Source organism: Eptatretus burgeri, chromosome 7 (assembly GCF_056783735.1).
Source record: "Eptatretus burgeri isolate ZD-2024b chromosome 7, Ebu_testis_v1, whole genome shotgun sequence".
Taxonomy (NCBI): domain Eukaryota; kingdom Metazoa; phylum Chordata; class Myxini; order Myxiniformes; family Myxinidae; genus Eptatretus; species Eptatretus burgeri.
Genome location: NC_140967.1, coordinates 89,047,269 through 89,069,886, shown reverse-complemented (window position 1 = coordinate 89,069,886; position 22,618 = coordinate 89,047,269). Strand labels below are relative to the sequence as shown.

Below are 22,618 nucleotides of genomic sequence, written 5' to 3'. Positions count from 1 at the left end.
TGGAGGGTGGTGGAAATAGGGATCATGGTTATTGGATGAATGTGTGCAGGGGAACTGGCACCACAAAGTAATCCACATACGATCAAGAACAACTTCTTCTTATACTGCAGCATTATTAGCGCACTTCAAGTCGGGCCACTGACGTGGATTCTGCTCCACCATTTGAGTCGGTTATATACCCATTATTTATTCACAACTTTCTCCTCCATGTCTACTTCCACACAATCACTCCATCTCTTCGGTCTGTCATGCCGTCTCTTTCCAGGTGGTGCCATTCCCATCATCCTTATGACCACATACTCCTCATCCATTTTCATCACATGCCCATACTATCTCAATCGACTTCCCTGTACCTTCTTTGATGCTTCAACCACCTTCACAGTTCCTCTGATGTATTCCTTCCTCGCACAATCTTCTTGTGTTACACCACACCACCATCTCAACATATTGTTGTGGGAAGGTGATAGGGGGTAATGGGAGTAATATAGCCAAGTTATGCCATGAGTAAATGTCTTGCATAAGCATTGGTTTCTGTCCAAAAAGTAGGACCCGTGTTGAAGCAAGTTTCAGAAAGAGTTAAGAGTCTATCCCAGTCATTCTGTATTGTGTCTAGAACCTCATTATCCCACCTTTTAATCTTCCAAATTGCCCCCTTGGTCATCTGTGTCTTTGTTTTCTTTTAAAATGAACTGCTTCCACCAGTTAGACAATCTCCAGTGAACCACCCCACTCCTTCCCTGAGGATGGCAAACGCCTTGCGTTTGCTGATGGCAAACGCCTTGCAATTCCTCTCTCAAGCAACGCCTTGCGCCTGTACCCCGAGGTAAGAACCACAGCCGTGCCGCTAACCAAGGAACACCAGGCACCATGGCAACGGCGGGTGTGTCACAGCACGAGCAAATTGGCACAAAGTCACGAGAAAATTATAGCCTACTGTAGCTCAGACCCGAGATTGTTAGCTTTCGGACAGGGTCCTGGAAGGACAGGGCAGTTGGAGCAGTTGTTGTCGGAGTTGAAGCTGGAGAGAGAGAGAGAGAGAGAGAGAGAGAGAGAGAGAGAGAGAGAGAGAGAGAGAGAGAGAGAGAGAGAGAGAGAGAGAGAGAGAGAGAGAGAGAGAGAGAGAGATCGGGGTGTGAGCTCATGGCAGCTCAGGATGAGTTGAGATGGGCAATGGGGTGGAGTCCCGTGGAGTCGAGCGATGCCATAGACAAGCATGTGTGTCCTGGGTGAAAAAGAGCTATGGGGCCCAGACATGGTAAGGCCCTGAACGTCTGTCTGTCTGTCTGTCTGTCTGTCTGTCTGTCTGTCTGTCTGTCTGTCTGTCTCTCTCTCTCTCTCTCTCTCTCTCTCTCTCTCTACTTTCTCTCGCCACCAGCCCACATCAACCCTGCGCAAGCATCGCATGGGGAGAAGGTTCTTTTTGTCCTGTGATTTATTTTTGTCTTACTTTTTGTGGTGTTACTGGATAAGGTAGTGTGTTAAGCCACCGAGATATCGTGGGGGATTGGGGATGATTGTATAGTACTGTAGTGTATAGTGTACAAATTAATGAATGTGATACAAGTTTTTCTCTCTTCCCTTTGTTTTGCCGACACGGTCATGATTCTATTATCTTCATGCTTTAAAAAAAACAAAAAACGGGGGATATTGTAATCAGCTCTGTTGGTCTGTCTGTCCATCCATTCGTCTGTCAGGCTATCTCCTCCAAAATGGTTGGGTTGGGTTCATGCCCCACCCCCAGGTGGGGTTCATACCCCAATGGTGGGGACTTTGTGTCAAAGGGGTCAAAACGGAAAAATATACGAAATTCAGAATTTGAAATTTGGTCATTCCTTGTGGAACTTTTGTCATCTTTCAACTTTGCTTTAGGTGTGAAGCATGGGGATTGACAATGGCATGCCATCGACTTCACTCTAATAAAACCTGTTCTCATCACTTGTGACTTAGCTGTACATGATTAGTTTCTTTGGAATCATAACCCCAGCATGCATAAAATGCGCAACTGTTGGGAGTTTGGCATCGATATTGTTAGGAGGCCATCTTAAATCTCCAGCCAGTTCATCTTAAGTTCAATCGCTTGGCGTATCTTATTCGATGGAGGACCAGTTGCAATGACAGATCTCTCCATTCATTCGGCATTTCTTCTTATTCATAAATGTTCCTGAACAGCTGCAGAATGATGTCAACAACCTCTTCACCCAACACCTTCCACAGGTATCCCATCCAGCCCAAATACCTTACCATTCCTCACTCTCGATAATGCTCTCCCTACCTCCCAATGACATAAACATCAAGAACAACAAGAGAAGAAATCTTTGGGACCGAACACAACACACCTGCACAATAGCTTGAGCCGTTAACTTTTGCACTACCAAGTTCACAAACATGGAAGGAGTTAAAGTCTCTACTTTGACATATTTCACCAAAATCAAATTAGGCCAGATATGGGTGTATAAACAAGCAACAAATTGTACCGGAGGGATTACCAGTGCAAGTGCAGGTGTGGACAATGACATTTAGATAATGGACCAGCATCAAAAGGTGTGGGAGTGAGAATGTGTAAAGAGCAAAAAATTAGCACTTTCATCCCATTTTTCTGTCGACACTTTCATTCTTTCATCCTGCTTCTCTGTTGTCTGTGGAAGGGATACCCTATGTCTGTCTTGTGCTTTGCACCGCTGTCTCATGTTTTCTCCAAAACCCACACCTCTTCTTCTGTTTGAAATCCAAAATCCTTTTCCTCCCTGTAATTCCCTTTGATATACTTTATGGCATCTGTCGATTGTTTTTTGTCCGCCTGTTCCCCTCTGCTTCTTTGTTAGTTTAAGCTGCTGCCCCTTGTCAATTAGCTCTTCCATGAGTCTTGACCAATGTAGAAAAAAACAACAAAACTTCGCTGGCTCATTAACAACTATAGGCTGGGATATCTGCCTACCCCACCTGGTCTGATCTGCATGTGAGGCCGATCCACTAGTTGTGGTCAACTCTTCCCTTGTAAAGGGAGACCATTCTGAATGACAACACATCCTACTGTTCTCCTGCACTTTCTAATGAAATAAATAAATAACTAGACAATAAATAAATGATTATGCGTTTGCCAATTTTCACTTTTCCTTAAGGTGGTACACACCATCGTGTGATATCAACCCTAAGGGGTGTACCCATCGCATCACCCTACTATATTTCCCTGTTTCTGGACACTTTGTTTTCCAATTTTCACACACTTTGTTGTTTTACAGAGTTTCGAAACTGGTGGATAAACAAAAATGATTTCCACCAAATAATTCAGGCATCAAGGAGTGCACTCCATGCATTTCACAAATACAAAGATGTTCATCAAGCTCACCACTAAGATGTAGCGGCAAGGCTCTGGTTCAAACATGTAGATCGTTACTGCATGTGGTGAAACAGACTCTTTGCATCTGTGGGGGGGGGGGGGGGAAATAAAACAAACAGTTTTACACCAAATCCAGTTGAGTCAATCCACTGAGTCACCTTGTTAATTTCCCACTCCAATACAACCATGTATCAATCTGCTGCAGATTCGGTGGAGATGCCACACTGTGGAGCAAGCATGCTGTTGTTAACATAGAACGTTACGTCAGCTGTCCAAAGTGCATTTGTTTACAGACAAAGGTAAACGTCCGTGGTGATGCAATGAGTAAATTATAAATTTCCAGAATTGGACTGCCTCAAAAGCCCAACAGATGCCTGCTATGAATAAGCAATGATTTGCATACAAGGTCATATCACTATAGTTGGGTTTCATTCGGCCTCTCAGATGAAACAAAACTTTTAAGCAGCTTCTCATCCATTAAAAATGCAAAAATATTTGCTCAAAATGAAGCATTTGTTTTCAAGAGTATTTGTATTAATTAATTTGGTATCAATAATATTGTCTTGTTGAAGGAGACACAAAGGGACATCCTTCAAAAATCTATTAATTCAAAACAATTAAACTTTGTTTTAGTGAATAGAATAGGGTATTTCCAAAGGTATCCAACATGTCTCCCCATAAACAAGAAACAAGCCATTTCATCTTGAAGATACTCAGGGAAAGTAAGAACTTTATGCATTAAAAACAATGATGAGGTATACCATAGATAGGATGTAGCCTCACCCTCTATATTTGCCTTCTGTCCCCCACACCACCCACCTCCACCTCCCCCCCCCCAAAAAAAGGTTTTCTTCAATCATTTATCAGATCATTTAACTCCATAAGCACAATGTCAAATTATTTTAGCAAGAATGTGTGCATTTTAGCAGAGGAATAAAGTTTCAGGTGTTTCGAGAACGATGAAGTCATTTGAGGACGCGAGATAGCTAGTTGTGCAAGAAAAACGTGCATCAGATAATGTATCGATCATTATGGCCTGAGAGCAACCTTACTTCAGCTTCACAACCACCTTTCTTGCACTTCCCGTCAAGTCGCACGCATCTCCATTCCCATACAAATGTGAGACGCTCCTGGAGAGAACAGGCCAGCACGTGAAATAAAAGGAAACTGCAAACTTTCCCATCATATTGTAGATGCAAATTTCTCCAAAATTAGCATAATTAGTTGAAGTGTGATGATAAAAGGAAAATGTTGCCAATTAATCTTGACTGATAAAAATTAACTTGAAAAGTAAAGTTTTAAGCATTTCGCACAATGTATTGTTATAACCCTTTAAATGGGAAATGTATTCAAATACAACATGATTATTTGCATCTTTGTGCTCAAACATGTATCTGTTTTGAATGTATATATTTGCATTTTAAATGGCCTTATATCTCTTTACTGTATTGGAAGGTTACCAGTCTGCCAAGAAAAACACTCCTCTTTCCCAAAACAGATTGGCCTTCCAAATAATCTTTAATCTTTATTCAGTAGAACATAATTATCTATTATTCTATTTACTGTCGCTTATTAATATTAAGGGATTCTCATATATAAATAATTATATTGGCATCTGAAAGTCTGGCTGGAAGCTGGAGTCTAGCTCCAATGGAATGTGTGTTTAGGTAATATCCAGATGACTGTTTGAACCCCAATCAACTTCAGATCGTAAATTGTTCCCCAGCCTTTTGAATTCAAGCTGACCTACGAGCGGCCGCTGCGAAAAAAAAAGCCTACGAGTAATCTTTTTTTCCTGCACCCCAAAACTCAGCCTCAGCAGTATCTGTCTCAAAAATGACCACACATTGTTCCATGATCTCACCCTCCCCACCTTTGCTTATTATATAAGTAACTCAACATCCATGTACTCGTAGAATCAGAGGATAGAGTGTATTGCGTGCCTGTGTTATTGAATCTCCTCTGGTTCTCCATTATGCATATGTATTAAATAAATGGTTCAAATTATGTACAAGAGGAATTGAGTATTCTTGGACAATATCAAAATTAGCTTCCTCTGAAGGATGTGATAGCTTAGTGTAAATTTTAATCCAGTCACTAAACAAGGTTCAAGGTTCATGGGGAGACTAAAAACTGAATTGAGTAAATGTGGCCTAACACAAGGAATTGATAATGTAGAAAAGAGAATGTGTGGTTTATTCAAGAGGACAGGATAACAGTTCCAAAGTGAGAGAGATAATGAGTTTGATTTTTTTTGGAAGTTAGGATATTTAAAGAAAATAGCAGTTTCAGCTCAAGTGGAAAAGTACACAACTATTAGGCAACAGCCTCAGAATATTCACAGCATGAATAAGAGAGTATTTAACAAAACAAAGCATCACCAGGGTATAATCACAGCAGATCTAAGAACCAGTGTTGACTCTCCATCTGTACTAAAGTAGATCTGTATGCAGAATCACACACTCATGAACACATAAAGTGATCACAGTAGCTTCTAACATGCTTTCAGGAATGGGTGAGGATAACAACTTCAGGACATTCACAATCATGAACAGCCGAAGAACAGTCACAAAGAATAAGACAAAACAATTAAAAATGCAGAGTGCCACCATCATATATGACTAGATGACTGCTTTCACAAACTAGTTGTAGATCTCAGTGCAGACAATAACTTTGAGAACTTTGTTGAATTGTGCCTAAGGTCGTACGCGGCGCTAAATGAAAGTAGATCTGCATGTGGACGTGCGAGTACACACAAAACACAACACACAACACAGTAATAGCCTCTCCCATCCCCTTGAGAACGGGAAAGGCTGACCACAGCCTCAAGACATTCATAAACATGAATGGCTAATTGCCAAAACAGAGAGGATGCTAGATTTTATTCTACATTTATACAAAGGCCAGGAATACAATGAATGGTCTGCTATTGCTCTTCGCAGGAACTTGGTCAGGGTAAGGGGAAGGTACCGTGGGATAGCAGACGAGAAACCCAGCTTAACGTCACCTGCAAAGGATGGCACGGCACACTCATTGATGCTTTTGAAACACTAGTCCGATAGTTACTTCCACCACCAAAAGTGGACGGAGGTTATGTTTTCACCCGTCTGTCTGTCTGTCTGTCTGTGAGCAGGATATCTCAAAAAGTTATGGACAGATTCAGGCAAAATTTTGAGGACAGGTTGGGTGTGTGACAAGGATGAATGGATTTGATTCTGGTGAAGGACCGGATTCAGATCAAATAATATTTAAGCGATTCTTCAACATTGAGTGAGAGGGCCAAAAACGATATAAAGCACGATATCTCAAAAAGTCGTGGACAGGTTGTGTCCAAACTTGGTGGATGAGTTGGGTGGGTGACAAGAACAAGTTGATTAGATTTTTAGTGAGGTCTGGATGCAGATCTGGCCTTTCAGTGGGAAACAAAATGTAAACTGTTCAGCCAGCGTGGAGGTAGCGCTCTACCGAGTACCATTCTGCTTTGTTTGTGAGCAGGATATCTCAAAAAGTTATGGACAAATTCGGATGAAGCTTGGTGGACAGGTTGAGTGTGTGACAAGGACGAATTTTTTATTTCATTTGGAAAGTCAAATAAAAAAAAATTAAAGGTCACATGAGAGAGAGAGGGAGGGAGAGAGAGTGGGAGAGAGAGTGGGAGAGAGAGAGGGAGGGAGAGAGAGTGGGAGAGAGAGAAAGAGAGTGGGAGAGGGAGAGGGAGAGGGAGAAGGAGAGAGAGAGTGCACGAGAGAGAAAAGAGAGCAAAGTGAGATAAGTGGAAGAGAGAAAACATTAGATGCTTCTAACTCAAGTTATGATCTACAAAATGATTGTCAAGGGGCACATGCCCTTTGAACTGTTGATCTGAAAATTGAATCAGTTCACCTTTGTATCGCAGTCCATACTTGTGCCACGCTTGGTTGAAAATCCCTTCTGTGGTTCACAAGCTTTCGTGCTGACAGGATTTTCAATTCAAGGTCACATGACCATGGATCTTTGACCTTTTAAACCCAAAATCGAATCAATTCATCTTTGTATCATAGTACATACTTGGACCAAGTTTGGTCAAAATTCCTTCAATGGTTGGCAAGTTATCGCACTTACAGAAATCTGCTACGCACGCATAGAAAGACGGACAACCCAAAAACATAATGTCTTTGGCTGCGGAGGCATAAATAAAAAAAATATTGTGGCTGGTAGTCATCTCTATTTCCTGCTACATAGTTGTGAACAATTTAAATATTTTTCTAATTGTTTTTTAAAAATAGTTTTAAATATAATAAAAAAATTTAGATTGGAAAAAACAGCTGAAAGACTTGGCCATATTATATGAATTTGTGACCAATGGGATTTTTTTTGTCTCCTCCAAAAGGATGATAGCCCATAAAAACCTATAATCACACTTATTGTTTCATTGCCCAGCCTATAAAAATTGCAAATGCTTTAAAGTTTTTGTGATGAAAATTAAGTCAATCGTTTTTGTTATTTAACAAATAGGGCAAAGTAGACACTTTGGGTGGTTTGTTATAAGTACTGCAATGATACCAACATTTTACGGATTTTGAATGGACAGTTTGTGTTTTTTAGGATCTCTGAATGTGCAAGACAAGGTTCATGCAATGCAGGAGCTTGTATATAAATTACATGCAGGCCAGACATTAGAAGACATCAACATACATTTATATGGATACAATGGGCAGATCAGCGTAGATATATGGGATTTGAACCTGGAATTCCAAAATCATGAGCCGTGTGCTCAGATAGAAGCAACAAACAGGCCAATCTGAATTGAAGCCGATTTTGGGACAGTGTTTACAAGATTTATTTTCACAGAAGGAAGTTACGTAAGTGCAAAATTGATGAAAATTATATATCACTGTAGTGACAAACTATAAGACAGTTCCACACCTGATCTTGGTGCTGCCATCGGGTAGGTGGATCACCGTCCGAGGGTTATTATTCCGTACCCACTCCTTGTGCAGTTCGATATTCCAAGTTCCAACTACAATGATGTTCTTGAATCCATCTTTTTCCTTCCAAGAGATTACCCAAACCATTTCAGAATACTCTTTTATATTTACCCTCCATGTTCCACCCAGTACCCTTCAATTGATAACCCATCACTTTTGCTGAGATAGCAGCAAATTGCATCATCAAATTCCAGAGGGGAGGGGGTAGGGAATTAATTTAGCTCACATCAGCATTTACCTCGTGAAACTGGTGGACATGCTTTCCATAACAGAACTCGTGCTTCCACCAACCAACACCCTACTCAAGGAGTAAACAAGCAAATTCAGACAAAGGAGGAGATTGTCACTGTGAAGCTCACATGGATGAGTTTGAGTGATTGAATTTTTTTTTTAAGTTTTTATTCACCTGATCATATTAGCAAGTGAGTCTGATTCACAGTGATGAGAATCACAATGGTCGTATAATTACAATGTTTACCACCAATGATGTGCACAGCTCACCCCGCGGACACAGTGTGAGCCATCGAGGAAGGCGCGGATGAGCTGTTGATCCGTGAGTGATGAGATAAGTGGCGTGCCCACAACATGCTGCTTCTGCCCTGCAATTGGACTGCTTGTGGGCCTATTGCTTGGCACATGAGACTCCTCTGGGAAATGAGGATTCGGCGACCGCTTGTTCTGCATTCCCGGGCAAGTTCCCACAAGATCACGACATACGGAAAATAAAACCCCACCTCATTGAGTGTACTGGAGAATCATACACAAGAAGGAAAAAGTAAATAAAAAACAGTGGAACAACAATCTCAATAAAAGGAGTTCCTCTTACAATATCAATATATCAAAAAGCAGAGCAAAATACCAACTTGTAATCAACTCAAATCTGATGAGCGCAGAGATGAACACTTTGAACGGGGAATCCTTGGATGGTTTGATTTTTCAACCTTAAATAATTGCAAATGGCGTGTCACTGGGACGTGTGTGACAAACACGATTGGGAGTTTGAGTTTAGCAAGCATTTGGTGGTATTCAAATGGCTGCAAAGTTTACCTTTTTTGAGCAAACAGTCCATATTATGTGGGATAATTACGCGGTATGGTAACAAGCACTCCACCACTTCACAGCTTCCCTCTCTCCCTTCCACCACCTCCTCCCTCCCTCCAAACCCGTCAAACACAAATAACCTCCTCTCTTTATTTTCTCGATTTCTCTTCTGTTTTATGTAAATTCTTTCTATGGAACCTCTTTTTTTTGTTTTCAACAATCTACACGTTTGTCTGAGAAATACTGATGTTTAAGAATTTTTTTTTTTTTTTTAAGGGAGATGTAAATTGTAAAAAAAAAATTTTAAGTTCTGCTTTCAGAATTTTTTTTGTTATACAGTTCTACTATGACCAGAAGTCACTTGAGGGGGAGTGGCTAACACAAACAGCCACTCCCACTTTCCTTTACCTCTTCCTCCTTCTCCAGGAGCGCATCCAAGCTTTTGGGTCGGGCCGGTGAGCCTTGCAGGGACTGGCAATGGATGTCATTTACAGGAGCTGGCTTGAACCTGTCCATTCAATCAAATCAAGCAAGCAAAGTTATCGTCATCGAAGTCAAATGAGGCATCCATAAAATACGGCTGTTTTCACAATATCTATCACATGAAATGTTGGCATAAATAGAGAATCAACTTGCTACACTTCACTTATGAAATTATTACACAGAATAATCACAATAATCACAATAAGTGACGATATGAAATATCAGTTCACTGTTAAAGGGGAACCCAAACGCTCAGACCACCTCGACGTTAATCTATCCCTTGATACCCGACAATATATACTGAACAAAAATATAAACGCACCAAGCGCAAAAATATAAACGCACCAAGCGATTGTTACTATTTTACCTCGACCTCATTAATACTAAATCTTCACAACAATTTGGTTATAGAATCCATGACAATTGAGCATTAAATTTCAAAGAGTTCCTTGAGAATTCTGGCGACAGTCTTTGCGCTACAACAGCCAACACAACCGAGGTGTCACTGTCAGAGTTCACACAGTCAGTAGCGGGTGTGTCCACCGTTGGCGTCGCGCAGAGTGGTGCATCTCCGGCGCATGGACATCACCAGATTATCGATGGTGGCCTGAGGGATGTTTTCCCATTCCTCCTGGAGAGCCACACGGAGCTGGCGGACGTTCTCTGGGACTGCGTAACGTTGTCGTACGCGTCGATCAAGAACGTCCCAAAGGTGCTCGAAGGGCGACATGTCGGGAGAATATGGAGGCCAGTCGAGGACATCAATGTCCTCCTCACCGAGGAAGTCCATGCAGATCCTGGCAACATGGGGGCGAGCATTGTCATGCTGAAACGTCACATGGTGAAGGCGCACAAACGGCACGACGATGGGTCTGAGTATCTCGTCCCTGTACCGCTGCCCGTTCAAGTTGCCTTCAATGAAATGAAGCCGAGTGCGCTCTCCATGGCATATGCCTGCCCACACCATAACACTGGCACCACCGTGTGACACCCGACGAAGGACATTGGTGTCAGTGTAGCACTCCCCAGCCCGACGCCAGACGCGGAGTCCGCCATCAGCCCGATACAGCTGGAACCGCGACTCATCGGTGAACAGTACTCTCCTCCATCGTGCGAGGGTCCAGCGCAAGTGAACATTGGCCCAGTTCAGTCGGGTCTGACGCCGCACTGCAGTGAGGTCGAGTCCCTGGTGTGGTCGGCGGGCTCGGAGGTTGGCCTCCCTCAAGCGGTTACGCACCGTCTGGGCTGAAATGCGCCTGTTATGCAGCCCGACAGTCTCATCGGCAGTCCTCGTGGCCGGTCGGAGTCGATCCCGGAGATGTTGCAGCCTCATGTGACGATCCTGACCGGCGGTGGTCACACGTGGTTGCCGGGCATGTGGGCGGTTCACGGTGCTTCCAGTCTCTCTGAGGCGTGTTCTCAGGCGGCTAATGGTGGAGTGGTGGACATTGAAGTGTGCTGCAACGGCCCGTACTGACGTCCCAGCATTCAGCATGCCAATGGCACGCTCCCTCAAGATTTGTGACATCTGTGGCATGTTGACATTTGGCACCAGTCCACATTTTAGGGAGGCCTTTTATAGGGCAAGCTATAGGGAGTGTTTGTGTCCTGGTCACGCTCACTGACCATCACTCTGTCAAGCCCCATGGTGCTCATGGGAAGGATTACTCAACGTGTGAGTCCACACACTCAGAGTGGTCATTTTCAATGGGAACATCTGTCTTGAGCAAAACAAAGGAACCATTGCTCAAACATATCATCGGTTTGACCATTTTCCCATAATGGCAATCTTGACTTAGATATTTAGGTTGGTGCGTTTATATTTTTGTTCAGTATATATATATATATATATATATATATATATATATATATATATATATATATATATATATATATATATATATATATATATATATATATATATATATGTGTCTTTTTCCGATTTGAAGCCTGGTGTTGCCTTTGTGGTTAGGATGGCTGGCTTGGGACCCCAGGGTCCTGAGTTCGAGCACCGTTTCCGCTGAATTAACACCACGAGGTTGACTCAGTCTGTCATCCTTCCGAGGTCGGCCGAATGAGTACCATTGCACTGGTCCCGGTGTATGCCCCGGTTAGAATAGGTGTACCATATCCCTGTGTGTCGTAAGAGGCGACCAGGGTTGGCGTCAGGAAGGGCATCCGGCCATAAAACATTGCCTCAAGAAGGGAACCATGATTGCATGGAGCCCGCAAAAAGCTAACCCCTGCTCAGCAGGGAAAAAATGGCTGTAAAAAGGCTGTTTTTTTTATTTTTTGTCTTTTTCAGATTTCTGAAATACAAATTAGGTGATTTTGCGATAAAAAGTCGACGTCTTCTTCTCCTTCAGATTAGCCATGACATCGCATCAGGAAATCGACCGTCATATCCGTACCGTCTCCGGGTTACATTGCGGTACTCAAACGGCGAATAATTTTCGATTTTTCACAAGTATGCCGAGTCGGTATGTCCTTGGTGCTTGGATAGCAATACAAACCGAGATGGTTTCACGCGACACCAATGGCCGAAAGACCCTAAGTTTGCTAGAAAATGGACGAGGTTTGTCCAAATTACCCGAGTGTGGATCGGGCCTAACAAATGTTTGGTTTTGTGTTCGGAACATGTTACAGAGCATTGTTATGAAACAACAGAGGTGGCTAGATCCACCACAATTGAGAGCGGCTGCCATCCCCACAATGAAGAGGAAGAAACAGCCGTCGCTCAAAACTGTAAAACCATCTCTACCCAGCTACCAGCATATGTACGTGGATTATTTGAGCGGTGAATGAAACACCTGTTACCATTGCCCGGCAGTTACCACAAGAGCACCTGAAAATAATTATCTGTTATCAAAACAAATTCTACAAATCAAATGAACCACCATCTATTTATAGTGGAGAGAAAGTATGTATGTATCATCGTCTACTACTCTGAGAGGATTTGACCAAGGACACTAAAACTTTCAGGGTACCCTCACCCCTCACCACCACCCTCCCCACTCCATAATCCCATCCCAACCATCAGCCCCACAATACCTACCACCACCCTACACCCCCTCCTCCACCATCCCACAATCAACCATCAGCCCCACAAAACCTACCACCAACCTACACCCCCCTCCTCCACCATCCCACCTCCCCCCACAATACCACCACCACCACCACCACCACCACCACCACACACCTCCCTGCACCAATCTAGCACCAATCTAGCACCAACTAGCACCAATCCGTACTCCATTGGGACAGGACATCGACACCTCACGGACACGACGGTGGGACACGGCATGGACACAGATACAAATGGCATCCAAGGAAAGTATGAAACGGGACAATCCTGTAACATACAAGACATCTGGTCAGCTTGCAATGGTGGGACAAAAGCATTAGTTGCTCATTCTATCCGTGGTGCCCATGTATGCCTGGGCGGTGTCAGCTGTCGGGTGATGACGGGTATTTCTGCTCAAGTAATATTGTTTCGAATTTGGAAGTTTACTGCAGTCAACATACAGGTCCTATAGCTCAGTTATATCGATAAGTAAATGTGGATAGATAGCTCCCTTTTCCCTCGTCTAATGGGAATTAAATGTACGTGCGCTGTGCGTTATTTTAATAGTTAGGATTTTTACACCCCTTATAACAACAACAACACGCCTTCACCTCACTTCCTCACACTGACGCCATTGTCTACGTGGGTTCAACAACGTACGTGGGCGGAGTTTCCTCAGCCACCAGAGCTCCGACTCCGCCCTGGAGAAATGGAATGTTCCCCCCGACCAATGGGAGGCGTGAGACGTCTCAGACATCGACTTTCTCACGAACCCCAGACCAATGAGAGGCGAGACGTCTCAGAAGGTGATCCTTCCCACGACACCCCATCCCGCAGGAGAAATGCCATATAAGAAACGCCAGGGCCTTGGAAAGAGCGTCAGCGTCAGGGTTGGGCGATCGGGTTTGAGGTGCCGGGGATCGACTTGTCTGGTCTGGACGGCTTGGCAGCGATCGGGTTTGAGGTGCCGGAGATCGACTCGTCTGGTCTGGTCGGCTTGGCAGCGATCGGGTTCGAGGTGCCTGAGATCGGCTCGTCCGGTCTGGTCGGCTTGGCAGCGATTGGGTTTGAGGTGCCGGGGATCGACTCGTCTGGTCTGGTCGGCTTGGCAGTGCTCGGGTCGTCTCTCGTCTCGTCCACCTGGCGTCCGACGCTTTTCCTCCGTCCCTGGTACTTGGAGTGGCATCGTTGCTGCGGGTTCGAGTCCCAAAGAGCCAGATCGTCGAAGACCACAATAGGTGAACAGATCCAAGTGCAGGCTCTGGTCTCCAGCTCACCTGTCTTCAAGCTGGAGGCCTTCAATAAAGACCATTGGGGTCTTTAGTGTGTGTGTGTGTGTGTGTGTGTGTGTGTGTGTGTGTGTGTGTGTGTGTGTGTGTGTGTGTGTGTGTGTGTGTGTGTATGTGTGTGGGCCCGTATTTAAGTAGCAACTGCTAAGTGCCTTGTACATTATTTGCATTTCATTTATATTAGTCGTGATAACTCTGCTTCTTTGCTCCCCTCCTTCCCCACCTACTATAAATAAACCCATGTGTTAAATGTATCAGTTTGTTTTTTGTGTTTCTTTTATTGGTTTAACACGGTGTGTGTTGGAGAATTAGCCAGGCTGTTGCCGCTGTAAAGGGCCATTTGGACCGATGAAAGCTCAGTGACCGTCCGCTCGGGTCGTACACGGTTCGAGTACGCTAGCGTCTTGTTCCATATGAGCATCGTCGAGGGTGAATTTCCCCGGTAGTTGGACTACGTGGGTACTTAGGTAAAATGAAATTGGCAATCGACCCTACCCCACATGGTCGACCTATTGGCGAACTTCGGTCCGATAAGGGATCCATCAGCTCCGGAGTTATCCGGGGTGACGACCTATACATTCGGGTGATCGGTGGAGCCGACTCCACTGCTCCGTCTGGTGATCGTGCTCGTTGCCGATACCCGGCCCCACAACAATATAACTGATTATCAATTAATACAAAATCCCGCCCTTATAAACCATCAATTGAATGGAAAATCAAAACCTGCCAATATGTAGTGCACATGTGACCAGTGTTTTCATCTTCACGAACACTTCCGCCATCTCCGTCTGAATCATTCACATAAGGCTCAAAACGATGCGGCTCCACAATCCCCCCGAAAGCGTTTCCATCATTAATTTTGCCTCCAATAGTTTCTTCAAAATCCCACTGATCTGGTTCAACATACTGAGAACCTTCAGTGTTGCTAATGACGGTGGAATCGGTATCAGAATCTCAGCTTGAAATACACTGTTTCTCGATGTAAAGCCGCCGTTTGGATCAAGGTGAGTTCGTAATGTGACGTCACTGGCGAGATCGAAAATTGACACTTGAAGGGCTTTTTTTCGACACTGTGATTGGCAAAAAAAATTCAATTTTTTCCCCCTTTCAAATTAGATCGTGATTAATGATTCTCAATGGTTTTCAGAGAGAAAAAAAAAAACTTGTGTTTGGGTTCCCCTTTAAAGGTGCTGGCAATAGTATTGTTAATACCAATCCGAAGTATTTACCTTCATGAAACTCCAAAGGTCGATAACAGCTGAACCAGCCCTGATCACATGACTCAAGGGTTCCGATTTGTAATTTAACATTGGGGTCACATGGTTTGGTTTAGGGTTAGTAAAACATACACAGTAATTTACAAACAACATATTAATTAGGAACAAACGTTTTACATTGAATGCGGGAAAGGATAGAACTGGGTGTGTTTGCGAAAGTACATCTATATACACCAAAATATCATTGTTGTGTGGAACAAACTTAAGGTGAAGGTCTCACTTGAGTACCACTCTGTGGTCGAAAAGTCAGACCGGAGCCTGTGCCAGGCTGAACAGTGTTACGTGTTGTATCCCACTGATAGGCCGGATCCGGATCCGGATCTTCACCAAAATCGAATCAATTCGTCCTTGTCACACACCCAACCTGTCCATCAAGTTTCGTTCCAATCCATCCATAACTTTTTGATACATCATGCGATACATCAATGTATTTTTTGGTCCTACCTCTCAATGGTGAAGAATCACAAAAAATTCTAGTCGTTGGATCCAGATATTCACCAAAATCTAATCATTTCGTCCTTGTCACACACCCAACCTGCCCACCAAATTTTCTCCATATCCGTCCATAACCTTTTCAGATACCCTGCTCACAAAGACAGACAGACAGACAGACAGGGGTGAAAACTTAACCTCTGTCCGCCTTCTGTGGCGGAGGTAATTAAACGTACTTGATACGACTCTTGTTTCCTTGATAAATACCAGAAAAGTTTCACATTAAAGTCCACAAATAGATCGCAATTTCTACCAATGTTATTGTTTCTTTTTCTGGACATGAATGGTTATTCACATATTTGCTAGAGGGGAATGAGGGATGAATTGCCATCATCATTACATCAATTTTGTTTTCATAAGTATTAAATCTATCCATCAACAATGTAATGCTGTATTTACTGCGAAATACAAGGCCCTGTTCCCCCTTCACTTGTTAGACTCAACAAACCTTTTGTTATCGACTTTTTTTGAAGGTGAGGGGATATCACCTTTTGATTTGCAGCATTTTTGTTCCCATCATCGGTTGCACTGAAAGGTTTTAGAGTCGACCAGTCCACAAAGTGTGGACTCGTGCCACATGTAGACCAGACTAGGCAGAACAGGCAGAATATCCCTCCCTGAAAGGTTATCAATGAGCTGGCTGGGTTTTCATTGACAATCTGATAGTGACATGACAATTCTCCTGGCAGAGACTACCTTAGTTCAACACTGAAGCTCAGAATCCAAATCCTTAATGCTGCTGCTTGCAACGATATTTTAACGCAAAAACTCTCGGATGTGAGGCCAGTGTCTTCATCAGTAGACCACTGTATCCACAACAAGGATCAAGACCCACACCAGTGCAATAACAGCTCCAAAGTCATGAGTGCCCACATTCTCAAATCATGCTTTGCTGCTCTTGCTTCTCCTGTGCCTGTCCTTCCGCCACCTGCTGTCTACGTCATGGAAATCAACCAGCACCTCTCCCATTCCCAATAAGCTTACAAAAACAGATCCTCTCAACTACAGGACGATAAGCTTGCACTTCTCAGCACAGTCACACAATCAACATTGCTGCTAATGTCTTTCCTCTCTTCAAACAGCCTGATCTCAGACCATCAGTTCATATTCCATCCCGGTCACTCAACATGCTGCTGCTTCTCTCCCAAAAAATAGTTCAAAAGCATTAAATTAAAGTATAATTATATTATAAAGAGCTGGATACCCATTTTCCAAGTGTTGTTCTTTTTATAATCCAGCATCTTATGTGTTTGTTTATTCGACTTTTATGCATCCCTGAAACACTGGACGGGATTATTTGAAAACTGGTGGTTGTACTGGGGGTATGCCTGGAAAGGTTTTCGGTTGTTTAAAAACCCCCCCAAAAAAAATCATAATCCCGGGGGTTCAGGGTGGGGGGAAGACCCCAATTCTCTCTGTAAATATGTATGACATCCTGGTGGGAGTGGGTATTACAAGTCATAATAAAATACTCCAATTCTGTGGGAATTAACCCATCCTTAATTCTTGGGGAATTAACCCATCCTTAATTCTGGGGAAATTAACCCATCCGTAATTCTGGGAAAATTAAGCCATCCGTAATTCTTGGGGAATGAACCCATCCGTAATTCTTGGGGAATGAACCCATCTGTAATTCTTGGGGAATTAACCCATCCTTAATTCTTGGGAAATTAACCCATCCTTAATTCTGGGGAAATTAACCCATCCGTAATTCTGGGGAAATTAACCAATTTGTAATTCTGGGAGAATTAACCCATAATTAATTATTGGGGAATTAACCCATCCGTAATTCTGGGGAAATTAACCCATCTGTAATTCTGGGGGAATTAACCCATCCGTAATTCTGGGGAAATTAACCCATCCGTAATTCTGGGGAAATTAACCAATTTGTAATTCTGGGAGAATTAACCCATAATTAATTCTTGGGGAATTAACCCATCCTTAATTCTTGGGGAATTAACCCATCCGTAATTCTGGGGAAATTAACCAATTTGTAATTCTGGGAGAATTAACCCATAATTAATTCTTGGGGAATTAACCCATCCTTAATTCTTGGGGAATTAACCCATCCTTAATTCTGGGGAAATTAACCCATCCGTAATTCTGTGGAAATTAACCCATCCGTAATTCTGTGGAAATTAATGAATTTGTAATTCTGGGAGAATTAACCCATAATTAATTCTTGGGGAATTAACCCATCCTTAATTCTTGGGGAATTAACCCATCCTTAATTCTGGGGAAATTAACCCATCCGTAATTCTGTGGAAATTAACCCATCCGTAATTCTTGGGGAATGAACCCATCTGTAATTCTTGGGGAATTAACCCATCTGTAATTCTTGGGGAATTAACCCATCCTTAATTCTTGGGAAATTAACCCATCCGTAATTCTGGGGGAATGAACCCATCCGTGATTCTTGGGAAATTAACCCATCTGTAATTCTGGGGAAATTAACCCATCCGTAATTCTGGGGAAATTAACCCATCCTTAATTCTGGGGAAATTAACCAATTTGTAATTCTGGGAGAATTAACCCATAATTAATTCTTGGGGAATTAACCCATCCTTAATTCTTGGGGAATTAACCCATCCGTAATTCTTGGGGAATTAACCCATCCGTAATTCTGGGGAAATTACCCCATCTGTAATTCTGGGGGAATTAACCCATCCGTAATTCTGGGGGAATTAACCCATCTGTAATTCTTGGGAAATTAACCCATCTGTAATTCTGGGGAAATTAACCCATCTGTAATTCTGGGGAAATTAACCTATCTGTAATTCTGGGGGAATTAACCGATCCGTAATTCTGGGGAAATTAACCCATCTGTAATTCTGGGGGAATTAACTCATCCGTAATTCTGGGGGAATTAACCCATCTGTAATTCTGGGGGAATGAACCCATCCTTAATTCTTGGGGAATGAACCCATCTGTAATTCTTGGGGAATTTACCCATCCTTAATTCTTGGGGAAATTAACCCATCCTTAATTCTTGGGGAATTAACCCATCGTTAATTCTTGGGGAACTAACCCATCCTTAATTCTGGGGAAAGTAACCCATTTGTAATTCTGGGGGAATTAACCCATCATTAATTATTGGCGAATGAACCCATCCGTAATTCTGGGGGAATTAACCCATCCGTAATTCTGGGGGAATTAACCCATCTTTAATTCTTGGGGAAATTAATCAATCTCTAATTCTGGGGAAATTAACCCATCTGTAATTCTGGGGAAATTAACCCATCCGTAATTCTGGGGAAATTAACCCATCCGTAATTCTGGGGAAATGAACCAATTTGTAATTCTGGGAGAATTAACCCATAATTAATTCTTGGGGAATTAACCCATCCGTAATTCTGGGGAAATTAACCCATTTGTAATTCTGGGGGAATTAACCCATCCGTAATTCTTGGGGAATGAACCCATCTGTAATTCTTGGGGAATTTACCCATCCTTAATTCTTGGGGAAATCAACCCATCTGTAATTCTGGGGGAATTAACCCATCCGTAATTCTGGGGAAATTAACCCATCCTTAATTCTGGGGAAATTAACCCATTTGTAATTCTGGGGGAATTAACCCATCATTAATTATTGGCGAATGAACCCATCCGTAATTCTGGGGGAATTAACCCATCCGTAATTCCGGGGGAATGAACCCATCCTTAATTCTGGGGGAATGAACCCATCCGTAATTCTTGGGGAATGAACCCATCTGTAATTCTTGGGGAATGAACCCATCTGTAATTCTTGGGGAATTAACCCATCCTTAATTCTTGGGAAATTAACCCATCCGTAATTCTGGGGGAATTGAGCCATCTTTAATTCTTGGGGAAATTAATCCATCTCTAATTCTTGGGGAATTAACCCATCCGTGATTCTGGGGAAATTAATCCATCCGTAATTCTGGGGGAATTAACCCATCCGTAATTCTTGGGGAATGAACCCATCTGTAATTCTTGCGGAATTAACCCATCCTTTATTCTGGGGAAATTAACCCATCCGTAATTCTGGGGGAATTAACCCATCCGTAATTCTGGGGGAATTAACCCATCCGTAATTCTGGGGGAATTAACCCATCCGTAATTCTGGGGAAATTAACCCATCCTTAATTCTTGGGGAACGAACCCATCTGTAATTCTTGGGGAATTAACCCATCCTTAATTCTTGGGGAACTAACCCATCTCTAATTCTTGGGGAACTAACCCATCCTTAATTCTTGGAGGACTAACCCGTCCTTAATTCTTGGAGAAACAACCCATCTGTAATTCTTGGGGAATTAACCCATCCATAATTATGGGGCAATTAACCCGTCCATGAGGACTGGTTCTTCGCTAGCGATTTGAAATACAAGCAATAGACTTGGCACAGTATAAAGGTTCCCCTCCACTGAGGATAGGCTGCTCCCTTCCCATAAAAAATATTGCCATGTCATTCCCAGGTTTGAGATGCTTCCATAAAGAGGCCAAAATAAGTGCTCCCAGGGATAAAGGGTGACTGCCCCCCCTCCTCCCCCAGGATTTAAATTTTAGCAGAAATTCCCCCTGTGAATATCTTTCAAATGAGTTATCTCATAGTTGTACATATTTTGTTATCATAGAGTTATGTTTGAAAAACCCTGAAAATGGTGTAAAACCTATGTAAAAGTATCCCACCCCACCCCCCCCCAACACCCAAGAAAAATATTGCCACCATGTCATTCTAATATCCATGACGTTTCCGTAGAAGTGTTACACATGTTTCTATATCAAACAATTTCCAAGTTTAAAAAGCACACCCCCCCACACACACACACACACACACACACACACACCTCCATTATCGTATATATTATTTCCAAGTTTGTGGTTTCGTGTCGCGCTATCTTCGACTTTGTTCTGCGCCCGAGTAACGTGATATTCGGCTTACATTATCTCAAAGACCATATGAGGTGTTTGGTACAAAAAAGTAAATAAAATGGTTCTGAAACAGTGAAATCATATTCCACTTACTGCATTAAAGTAAAATTACTACTGATACTCTGCATCAGTTCCATTCTCAAACACACCCACCCCAACATGTCGCGCAGAGCGCGGGTTATGCTAGTTCGGATTAAAGACAGAGTAGGCGTGAAGGGGAAAACAAAAACGGTCATGACTCGTGGGTTCTGAGCACCCGCTACATTTTTCCCATGGTTTCTTGAGTACCGGTGCACCCATTGAGTCGGTGCCCTTGCATTCCACAAATGCTGGCATTCTTCTCTGCTTGCCAAGCTTGCTGCCCGTGGGATAGAAAAGCTTCCTTCATACCTGGCTTTCTAACATCATCCTGCAACATCATCAACCAAGACCTCGCATGGGCTGTCCATTTAGCAAAGCTGGTCTCGAAAGCCAGCTGCAGACTGGGCATCATCCGTTATTTCAAGAAAATCCTTGAAAAATCAGAGCTACACACATCCTCAATCAGAAATCAGAGCTACACAGACATGTCCATAGCTCAATGGAGTACTGCTCTCCCTGAAGGGCCACCTCCAAAAAAATCTGACTCTCCCAAATTCTGTGGAATCAAAATGTCTCAACATCTCCCATTTCGATGCAGAATAACAAGGCCTGTTTGATCTCACATTGCATAAAGGTTAATGACCTCTGTTTTTTTTTTGTTTTTTTTTTTAACCACCATTCCTCTGGTCTTGTTCCCACAGCTCTCACAATACTCAGACCCTTCTCAGCTCCTCCAAGAAAAAAACATTTTCAGTAACCCCACCCTCATTAAACTCTGAAAATCCTGGCTTCCCACCTACCTCCTCTCCTTTGTTCCTCTTTTCTCCCATCGGTGGGAATGTCTTCCTAAAGCTGTTCAATCCCACTCTTTCCTTCAGGGATTCAGCTTAGTGGTGCACCTCCTTTTGTTGCGGGCCGGGTATCGGTGGAGAGCACGACCGCAAGGTGGAGCAGTAGGGTCGACTTTACCGAACACCCGGAATCTAGATCGTACCTTTCGGTAAACTCCGAGGGTACGGGTCCCTTACCGGACCGTGAATCGTCAATAATTCCACCATGTGGTTCAGGGTTATTTGCCAAACTTCAAAATACCTAGACCCATGTGGCGAGCTACCGAATGTTCACACTGTCGACGGCGCTCGTACGGGACGAGCCGTATGCGTGCTCGACCCGTGTGTGACCCAAGCGGATGGTCACCGAGCTTCCGTCGGTCCCAAATGCACACCACTACGGCGACAACAGCCTTCTTTAATTCTCTCAACATGCACCGCGTTAAACCAATGAAGAAAACACAAAAACGAGCTGATACATTTAACAAATGGGGTATTTATTACAATAGGTGGGAAAGGAGGGGGCACGTAAGGGCAGAGTTATCACGACGAATAGAGATGCAAGTCTGTACAAGGCAAAAAGAGCACTTAACAATTTACTACTTAAAGACGGGCCCACCGACAGACACACACACAGATACCCAGAAGGACATGGACCTGTCCACCTCGTGTGGTTTGGCTGACACGAGCGAACCAGGCCAGCGTCGAGATGCGGTCTAAAGAACCAGGCGCCAGAGACGGGACGAGCAGAGCCCAGAACACGCGCTTGAGAAAACGGCCCGCCAAACCAGGCGCCAGCGAGAGCGATCAAAGTTCAGAGCTCCGTTCAGCGCTCATCCCAACAACCAAAACACTCTCCTCGTT

General features: G+C 43.4%; 1 protein-coding gene across 3 annotated transcripts in view; it reads right to left on the bottom strand.

Moving 5' to 3' along the window:
- ERLEC1 (endoplasmic reticulum lectin 1) overlaps nucleotides 1-22,618 on the bottom strand; it is a 56,500-nt gene that overhangs the window by 9,741 nt on the left and 24,141 nt on the right. For all 3 annotated transcript variants that reach the window (XM_085890395.1, XM_085890394.1, XM_085890396.1), the window contains exons 6-11: nucleotides 9,754-9,853; nucleotides 8,806-8,982; nucleotides 8,543-8,602; nucleotides 8,243-8,367; nucleotides 4,390-4,467; nucleotides 3,347-3,422 (exon numbers count right to left, since the gene is read on the bottom strand). In XM_085890395.1, coding sequence (XP_085746521.1) covers nucleotides 3,347-3,422; nucleotides 4,390-4,467; nucleotides 8,243-8,367; nucleotides 8,543-8,602; nucleotides 8,806-8,982; nucleotides 9,754-9,853 — 616 coding nt within the window. The remainder of the gene's footprint in view (nucleotides 1-3,346; nucleotides 3,423-4,389; nucleotides 4,468-8,242; nucleotides 8,368-8,542; nucleotides 8,603-8,805; nucleotides 8,983-9,753; nucleotides 9,854-22,618) is intronic.